Here is a 10014-nt window from a genome sequence, read left to right as displayed (position 1 = left end):
AAATATGTAATTGTGTCCCCCCCCCCTTCCCAGGCCTTCACCTGTACTGGTGGCGGGGCAGCCAAGCGAACTCTCCCATCTGAACAAGCACAGCCATGTACGCTTGGCTACGGTCAGCTAAGACCACTTCGCTCCCCTTATCCTACCGTCTCCGCCCCCGCCCGTTACAAGAGCTGGCTAAAATCTTTGTGAACAACTTTGAATTAACAGAATCAGCATGGATTTGTGAAGGGGAAATCATGCCTGACAAACCTACTGGAATTCTTTGAGGATATAACTAGCAGAGTTGATGAAGGGAAGCCAGTGGATGTGGCTTAGTTAGATTTTCAGCTGTTTTTTTGACAAAGTCCCACATAAGAGATTAATGATTTAAATGAGGGACGAAGTGCAATTTCTCCCTAAATCTGCAGATGACGCACCTCGTGTGGTCTGGATAGATCGCGCGAGGCATACAGGCTGTCAGTCAGCCCGCGACCTGGCTGATAGATCGTGCCCATAGATTGAGTAAGTGAGTGGTAAAAATCTGGCAAATGGAATATAATGCGGAAAAATGTGAACTTATCCATTTTGGTAGGGAGAGTCAAAAAGGAACATATTGGGCAGGATTCCCTGTCCATCCGCACCCATTTTCTAGTGCAGCACCCCCCCCGCCGGCAACGGGATCCTCTGTCCTGGTAGCTGGCTAATGGGGTTTCCAGGATATCTGCGGCCGTGAGTGCGCTGACGGCGAAACGGAGGATGCAGCCTATTATGTAAATAGTGAGAGATTGCAGAGCTCTTGAGGTGCAGAGGGATCTGGGTGTCCTAATGCACAAAGCACAACAGGTTAGTATAAAGGGACAGCAAGTAATTAGGAAAGCTAATGCAATGACATTGTATTCAAGTCTCCTCACAATAAACAAAAGTAGGGAGGTTATGCTTCAGCTATATAGGACATTGGTGAGACCACATTCAGAGTATTGTGGACAGTATTGGTTTCTTTATTTAGGGAAAGATGTAAATGCCATGGAAACAGTTCAGAGAAGGTTTACTAGACTAATACCAGGAATGGGCATGTTGTCTTATGAGGAAAGGTTGGAGAAGCTAGGTCTGTATCCACTGGAATTTAGAAGAATAAGAGGTGATGTGATTGAAACACACAAGATCCTGAGGGGTATTGAGAGGGTGGATGTGGACAGGTCATTTCCTCTTGTTGGAGAATCTAGAACTAGGAGTCACTGTTTAAAAATAAGGGGGTCATTCATTTAAGATGGAGATGAGAAGAATTTTTTTCTCTCAAAGAGTTACAGTGGTTAGCACTGTTGCTTCACAGCTCCAGGGTCCCGGGTTAGATTCCCGGCTTAGGTCACTGTCTGTACGGAGTCTGCCTGCCCTCTCTCCCCCCCCCCCCCCCCCCCGTGTCTGCGTGGGTTTCCTCTGGGTGCTCCTGCTTCCTCCCACAAGTCCCGAAAGACGTGCTATTAGGTAATTTGGACATTCGGAATTCTCCCTCTGTGTACCCGAACAGGCACTGAAATGTGGTGACTAGGGGCTTTTCACAGTGACTTCATTACAGTGTTAATGTAAGCCTACTTGTGACAATAAAGATTATGAGTCTCTGGAACTTTCCTTCTCAAAAGGCAGTGGAAACAGAATCTTAGAATATTTTTAAGGCAGAGCTGGATAGATTCTTGAGTAACAAAGGGGTGAAAGGTTATCGGGGGTGGGGGGGAAAGAGTGGATTTGAGGTCACAATCAAATCCGAATGATCTTATTGAATGACGGAACAGGCTTGAGGTACGAGTGGCCTACTGCTGCTCCTAATTGAGAAGAAAATTAGAGTAGCAATAGTCAAAAAGAGATTGTAAACATTTCTATAGGTACGTAAATGGGACGAGATTAATAATAGTGAACATGGACCCGTTAGAGGCAGAGGAAATTATAATAATGAATAAAAAAATAATTTGTATCTATTGCACGATACACATTCTGGAAATAATGGGGAAGCAAGGAGCTAGGGAAAATAAGGAACTTGGAGCAGCATGGGGGCACAGTGGTTAGCACAGCACCAGGGACCTGGGTTCGATACTGACCTTGGGTGACTGTCTGTGTGGAGTTTGCACTTTCTCCCCATGTCTGTGATGGTTTCCTCTGGGTGCTCGGATTTCCTCCCACAGTCCACAGATGTGCAGGTTAGGTGAATTGGTCATGCTAAATTGCCCCTTAAGTGTTCAAAAAGGTTAGGTGGGTTTACAGGGATAGGGCGGGGGAGCTGGCCTCGGTAGGGTGCTCTTTCAGAGAGGGTCAGTGCAGACTCAACGGGCCGAACGGCCATATTCTGCACTGTAGTGATTCAATGATTATAAGAAATCAGGACAAGTAAAGACATAATTACTGTAAAAGGTAATAGTACTAATGGAAACAAATCTGGCCCTGATGACCTGCAAAGAGATTCGAAGAATGAGCTGCAGAGATCATGGATGCATTTGTTTTAATCTTCCAGATTTCTTTAGATTCTGTTCCCAAAGACTGGAAATCAGTAAACATAACCCCACCAATTAATCAAGGGAGAGAAAAAAAACTGGGTAGGTCAGCGAGCCAAACATCAGTCCAAGGCAAAATGCTAGAATCTATTCTGAGGGACATGTTTAGAGGACACTTAAGAGAATCATAATGTGATGGAGCAGAGTTGACATGGGAAAGGATCAAAGGAAAGTTGTAACTAACAAATTTGTTAGGATTCTTAAAAATGTTACAATTAAGGTGGATAGAGGCTCACAACAGATGTGATGGATGGATAATCACATGCACGCACACTCACTCACTTGCACACATAAACAGTGCGGATGGGTCCAGCAAATGAACTTTATTACAGATACTGATTTATTGATGAGATGTTGTTTTAAATAATGGCACACAAGCAAGAATTTGCTTCGCTGCAAAGAATGAACTGATAATTGTTGAGAACAATCCACAAAGATTTTCATTCATAATTTTCATCATGGAATCCAGGCCTTTGAGCCTACTTTTCCAGTGCATTTACTCATACATTCATTTCAACAAAAGAAAGGCAACTGAGATCCAATGATATAATGGCGAGGAAAGCCGGCCACCACCAATCAGTAGCCTACCATCTCATTCGTGGCTACAAGAGTCATCCTCTTGTTAAGGCCGTAAATAAAGGAAGGCTGCTGATTAGGCCTGAACTCAAACCCCCAGCCAGGTAATCTATACAATCGTATATACAAATACTCAAGAGTCAAATCAGTCCAGAGTGCAAGAGAGAACTTCATTCCTAGTCACCAGGCAGTGCTTTTCAGAATATTACTATAGATAATCCACAATTATAAAACTTCAGGTCATTCATCCAGATTGTTGTTGAATATCCCAGCCTCCCAACGCTGTGCCAGTGTACTCATACGGCGAGTTACTCTGGTAGATTCCATCACCTAGAGCCAAAAAAACAAACGTCAGAAAGGCAGAATTGGAAATGATTATTCCCCTATCACCCAACATTAAACCTACAACCTTCAAAGGAATCTGAAAGAAATTTAAGAAGTGTGAGTCACCATGGTCAGCTGAAGTCTGTATAAAAGACAGACAGAAAACGCACTCAGGACTTCCGGTTGCGGCGATTCGGCAGCTCCCGCGAAGACGGACTTTTGGGCTCGCTAACGGAGCCCCAACGGAACTTTTGATACAGACAACCCATGGGGAAGGAAGGAGAGAGGTCCCCTACTAACCTGCATGGACCGGACCCGCAGCGAAACGGCGAAAAAAGCGGCCCTGGAGCAGCGGAAGAGAGAAAAAAAGCAAAATGGCGGCGCCCACAGACAAAGAGGAGATGCAGGAGTTCATCAAGTGCTGCTTCGGGGAGCTGCGCAAGGAGATGGTGGCGCCTATGCTGGCAATAATTGAAGTACTTGGAGCAACCTAGAAAGCCCAAGAGGTGAAGATCCAGGAGATCCAGGAAAAAGTGAGTGAGAACGACGACGAGCTCGTGGGCCTGGCGGAGAGAGTGGAGCGGCACGAGGCGCTACACAAGACATGGGCGGGAAGACTCGAAGACCTGGAGAACAGGTCGAGGAGAAAGAATCTGCGGATCCTGGGTCTCCCAGAAGGAGTGGAGGGGGCCGATGCCGCGGCATATGCGGGCACAATGACCGGGACGCTGATGGGTGTGGAGGCCCCCCTGGGATTGCTGGGGCTGGAAGGGGCGCACCGAGTGCTGGCGAGGAAGCCCAAGGCAAATGAGCCGCCAAGGGCGATGGTGGTGAGATTTCACCGGTTTACGGACAGAGAGAGGGTCCTGAAATGGGCCAAGAAGGAACGGAGCAGCAAAGTGGGACAATGCAGAGATCAGAATATACCCGGACTGGAGCACGGAGGTCGCTAAGCGGAGAGCGGGTTTCAACCGGGCCAAAGTGGTGCTGCATCGGAAAGGAGTGAAATTTGGAATGTTGCAGCCAGCGCGACTGTGGGTCACATATAACGGCCAACACCACTACTTTGAAACGTCCAAAGAGGCGTGGACCTTTATATAAACTGAAAAGTTGGACTCTAATTGAGGGTTTGTGTGGGAGGGGGGGGGGGGGGGTGTTTGAGGGTTGAAGTATGATGGTTGTTGTATATAGGCGGTCAACCACGTGCAGGAAATGCTATACAGGCTGGGGGCGAGAGACAAGGCCACGACAGGAGCTGCGCCATAGGGGGTGCGGCAGGCTCTGGAAAGCGCGGGGTTTTCTTTCCCGCGCGCGGGAAGGGGAACGAAGGAATGTACATTGATTGGGAGACTCCCACACGGGGGGGTCAAAGGGATGGCGGTGGAAGCCGGGGTCAGCAAGTGTCAGCTGACTTACGGGAGGAATATGGGGGGAGCAAAAAAGCTAGACGGGGTTCTAGCAGGGGGGAAGAGGAGAGGAGGGAGGGGGGGGGAAAAAGGGTTTCTGCTGCACTAGCCGAAAGAGAATGGGACACAGAAGAGGTGGTTGGGACGAGGGTCCCCCTGTTCGGGGACTGGAGAGTGAGGGAGACGCGGACAAGGGGCTGGCCCAGAAAAGGAGATGGCTAGTCGGCGGGGGGGGGGGGGGAGAATGTGAGGGGCCTGAATGGGCCGGTGAAGAGGGCTCGAGTGTTTGCGCACTTGAAGGGACTGAAGGCAGACGTGGCAATGCTCCAAGAGACACACCTGAAGGTGGCGGACCAGGTCAGGTTAAGAAAGGGATGGGTAGGACAGGTATTTCACTTGGGATTGGACGCAAAAAATAGAGGGGTGGCAATTCTGGTGGGAAAGCATGTGTCATTTGAGGCCAAGACTATCGTAGCGGATAATGGAGGGAGATACGTGATGGTGAGTGGGAGGTTGCAAGGGACGTGGGTGGTGTTGGTAAATGTATACGCCCCGAACTGGGATGATGCTGGATTTATGAAGCGCATGTTGGGGCGCATTCCGGACTTGGAGGTAGGAGGACTGATAATGGGAGGGGAGTTCAATACAGTGCTGGACCCAGCACTGGATCGCTCCAGATCAAGGACTGGAAAGATGCCGGCGGCGGCCAAGGTACTTAGGGGGTTTATGGATCAGATGGGGGGGGGAGTGAACCCATGGCGGTTTGCAAGGCCGCAGGCTAGGGAATTTTCTTTCTTCTCCCATGTACACAAAGCCTACTCCCGGATAGATTTCTTTGTTCTGGGTAGGGCGCTCATCCCGAGGGTGGAGGGGACGGAGTATTCGGCTATAGCCGTTTCGGACCATGCCCCGCACTGGGTGGAACTGGAGCTGGGAGAGGGACCAACGCCCGCTGTGGCGGCTGGATGTGGGACGGCTGGCTGATGAGGTGGTGTGTGGGAAGGTGAGGGGGTGTATCGAAAGGTACTTGGAGGCCAACGACAATGGGGAGGTGCGAGTGGGGGTGGTATGGGAGGCGTTGAAGGCGGTGATCAGGGGAGAGCTGATCTCCATCAGGGCTCATAGGGAGAAGACAGAGGGCATGGAAAGGGAGAGGTTAGTGGGGGAGATCTTGCGAGTGGACAGGAGATACGCAGAGGCCCCGGAGGAAAGATTACTTGGGGAAAGGCGACGGCTCCAGACGGAGTTTGACCTGCTGACCACGGGCAAGGCGGAGGCACAGTGGAGGAAGGCGCATGGGGCGACCTACGAGTACGGGGAAAAGGCTAGTTGGATGCTGGCGCACCAGCTCCGTAAGAGGGCGGCAGCGAGGGAAATAGGGGGAATCAAAGATGGAAGGGGAGCCACGGTTCGAAGTGCAACGAAAATAAATAAGGTATTCAAGGATTTCTATGAAGAGCTGTATAGATCCCAGCCCCCGGGGGGGGGGGGGGGGGAAGGGGGGGGATGAGACGATTCCTGGACCAACTGATGTTCCCGAGGGTGGAGGAGCAAGAGGCGGTTGGTTTGGGGGCACCAATTGGGTTGGAGGAGTTGAGTAAGGGTTTGGGGAGCATGCAGGCGGGGAAGGCCCCGGGGCCGGACGGGTTCCCGGTGGAGTTCTATAGAAAATATGTGGACCTGCTGGCCCCGCTACTAGTGAGGACCTTTAACGAGGCAAAAGAGGAGGGAACCCTGCCCCAGACAATGTCGGAGGCGACCATCTCCTTGATTCTAAAGCGAGACAAGGATCCACTGCAATGTGGATCGTACAGGCCGATTTCGCTCCTCAATGTGGATGCTAAGCTATTGGCAAAAGTATTGGCCACCAGGATTGAGGACTGCGTCCCGGGGGTGATTCATGAGGACCAAATGGGATTCGTAAAGGGCAGGCAGTTAAATACCAATGTGCGGCGGCTCTTAAACGTGATAATGATGACATCGGAGGAGGGAGAGACGGAGATAGTGGCAGCTATGGAGGCGGAAAAAGCCTTTGACCGAGTGGAGTTGGAGTATCTCTGGGAGGTATTGCGCAGGTTTGGGTTCTGGGGAGGGTTTATCAGATGGGTTAAACTCCTTTACAGCGCCCCGGTGGCGAGTGTAGTGACGAACCGGCGGAGGTCGGAGTACTTTCGGCTGTACCGAGGGACGAGGCAGGGGTGCCCCCTGTCCCCCCTGTTGTTTGCATTGGCGATCGAACACTTGGCCATATCACTTAGGGAGTCTAATAAATGGAGGGGGATAGTCCGCGGGGGAGAAGAGCATCGGATATCGCTCTACGCGGATGACCTGCTGCTATACGTGGCGGACCCAATGGAGGGGATGGTGGAGGTCATGCAGACTCTGAAGGAGTTTGGGGAGTTCTCGGGCCACAAGCTTAATGTAGGGAAGAGTGAGCTTTTTGTATTACAGGCAGGGGACCAAGAAAGAGGGATAGGGGACCTACCGCTGAGGAGGGCGGAGAGGAGTTTTCGGTATCTGGGGATCCAGATAGCCAGGAGATGGGGGGCCCTACATAAACTGAATTTGACGAGGTTGGTGGAGCAAATGGAGGAGGATTTTAAAAGATGGGACATGCTCCCGCTCTCGCTGGCGGGTAGGGTGCAGTCGGTCAAAATGGTGGTCCTTCCGAGGTTTTTGTTTGTGTTTCAGTGCCTCCCCATCGTGATCACCAAGGGCTTTTTCAAGAGAGTAGGTAGGAGTATTATGGGGTTTGTGTGGGCAAATAAGACCCTGAGGGTTAGGAGAGGGTTCCTGGAACGCAATAGGGACCGAGGAGGGTTGGCTTTGCCAAACCTAGGGAGCTACTACTGGGCAGCAAACGTGGCGATGATCCTCAAGTGGGTCATGGAGGGAGAGGGGGCGGCATGGAAGAGGATGGAGATGGCGTCCTGTAAAGGAACGAGCCTGGGGGCGTTGGTAACGGCACCGCTGCCGCTCTCGCCGACAGAATACACCACAAGCCCGGTGGTGGCGGCAACACTAAGGATCTGGGGCGTGGAGAAGGCACAGGGGTGCAACGGGAGCATCGGTGTGGTCCCCGATCAGGGGTAACCACCGGTTTGTCCCGGGGAAGATGGACAGGGGGTTCCAAGGCTGGCATCGGGCGGGGATTAGAAGAATGGGGGACCTGTTCATTGACGGGACATTTGCGAGCCTAGGGGCACTGGAGGAGAAGTTTGAGTTACCCCTGGGAAATGCCTTTAGATATATGCAGGTGAGGGCTTTTGTGAGGCGACAGGTGAGGGAATTTCCGTTGCTCCCGGCACAAGAAGTTCAAGATAGGGTGATCTCGGGGGTATGGGTCGGGGAGGGCAAGGTGTCGGAAATACACCAAGAGATGAAAGAAGAGGGGGAAGCGCTAGTGGAAGAGTTGAAAGGTAAATGGGAGGAGCTGGGGGAGGAGATTGAGGAAGGGCTATGGGCTGACGCCCTGGGTAGGGTTAATACCTCCTCCTCGTGTGCCAGGCTCAGTCTAATACAATTTAAGGTGGTTCACAGAGCGCATTTGACGAGGGCGAGGCTGAGTAGGTTCTTTGGGGTAGAGGATAGATGTGAAAGATGTTCAGGGAGCCCGGCGAACCACGTCCATATGTTTTGGTCATGCCCGGCATTGGAGGGGTACTGGAGAGGAGTGGCGGGAGTAATATCCCAGGTGGTGAAAGTCCGTGTCAAGCCAAGCTGGGGACTAGCAATATTTGGAGTAGTGGATGAGCCGGGAGTGCAGGAGGCGAAAGAGGCCGGCATTCTGGCCTTTGCGTCCCTAGTAGCCCGGCGAAGGGTCTTGCTATTGTGGAAGGAGGCGAAGCCCCCTAGCCTGGAGGCCTGGATAAACGACATGGCGGGGTTCATAAAATTGGAGGGGATTAAGTTTGCTTTGAGAGGGTCTGCGCAGGGGTTCTACAGACGGTGGCAACCGTTCCTAGAATATCTCGCGGAGCGTTAGAGGAAGGTCGGTCAGCAGCAGCAGCAACCCTGGGGGGGGGGGGGGAAGAGGGGAGAACGAGAGATTGTTTGAGGGGATGGACGAGCGGGAGATGGCATGGAGGGTGGGGAGAAATGGCACTTGCGGCCAAGAGCCAGTGTATAAAGCTATGTAAATATACCATCTTGCCATGTATATATCTTGCTCAGGGTGACTTTGCGTTATTTTGTTACGGGGGGAGGGAGGAGTTATTGTTTGTAAGGGGAAAAAATTGTGTTGTTAAAAACCTTTAATAAAAATATTTTTAAAAAAAGAAAACGCACTCAGTAAGCTTTGCGCAGGTCAAAGAGACACAGCCTGAGTGAGACACATCCAGAGTGTGAATTTGGAACTTGGTAATTTGGTGCAGTTAGGTAATCAAGAAAGGTAAGTGGTAAGTCTAAGTCTGCTGTTTTTCAGTTAAAAGTGCAGTGGTAGATTAGTGTCTGACTGGCTGAAGCTGTCCCCACCCTAATTGCTGAGAGGCAGTTATCTGTCAGTCACCTGAGGCCTGTTTAGGGGCACAAAGGTGCACATTGTATTCTTCTCTTTGAAATTTAAGTAGTGTGAGTCACCCTGGTTAGCTGAGTTCTGTATAAAAGACAGACAGAAAGCACACTCAGTAAGCTTTGTGCAGGTGAAGGAGACACATCCTGAGTGAGTGAGACACATCCAGAGTGGGAATTTGGAACTTGGTAATTTGGTGCAGTGAGGTAATTCGGTGCAGAGTGGGAGAAGGTGCTTTTTCCCTACTGTTTTGTTCTCTCTCTTTCTTCTGGCCTGTAACTTTTAATCTGCAGGGAGAGAACCAGAGAGCAACTGAGACCCTCGGAAGGTAAGTAAGTGATTTTTACTTTTATTACCTTTTCAAATTGTGTGTGGGGGAGGGAAAACTGAAGTGACATCAAAAGCTGTGACCTGATTGGCTGGTGTGGCTGGTTGGGAATCTACACTAAATTGAAAAAAATCAAGCTTGGTAAACGAATTAAACATAATTACTTAATTATAATTTAGAGGGGCATCTAAGCCAGAGACCGGAGAGTACTGGATTTAGCTTTCACATTTATAGTAGAAATCTAGTGCTAGGAAACATATAGTTAACAGTAACTTGTGTTAAAAAAACTTTTTAATTTAATTTACTAATTAATTGACACAGTGTCAGTTAGAGGGGCGCAGTGCTCTG

At 50.4% G+C, this 10014-nt stretch overlaps 1 protein-coding gene across 2 annotated transcripts in view; it reads right to left on the bottom strand.

The window, feature by feature from the left end:
• Positions 1-2830: 2830 nt before the first annotated feature.
• Positions 2831-10014, bottom strand: part of LOC140395298 (PALM2-AKAP2 fusion protein-like) — a 266837-nt gene continuing 259653 nt past the window's right edge. For both annotated transcript variants that reach the window (XM_072482894.1, XM_072482895.1), the window contains one exon: positions 2831-3428. In XM_072482894.1, the coding sequence (XP_072338995.1) occupies positions 3339-3428 (90 nt within the window). In that variant the 3' untranslated portion in view covers positions 2831-3338. The remainder of the gene's footprint in view (positions 3429-10014) is intronic.

The sequence above is a fragment of the Scyliorhinus torazame genome, chromosome 18 (genome assembly GCF_047496885.1).
Source record: "Scyliorhinus torazame isolate Kashiwa2021f chromosome 18, sScyTor2.1, whole genome shotgun sequence".
In the NCBI taxonomy this organism is placed as follows: Eukaryota; Metazoa; Chordata; class Chondrichthyes; order Carcharhiniformes; family Scyliorhinidae; genus Scyliorhinus; species Scyliorhinus torazame.
Note: the sequence above shows the minus strand (reverse complement) of the source record. Positions and strands in the feature narration are given on the sequence as shown.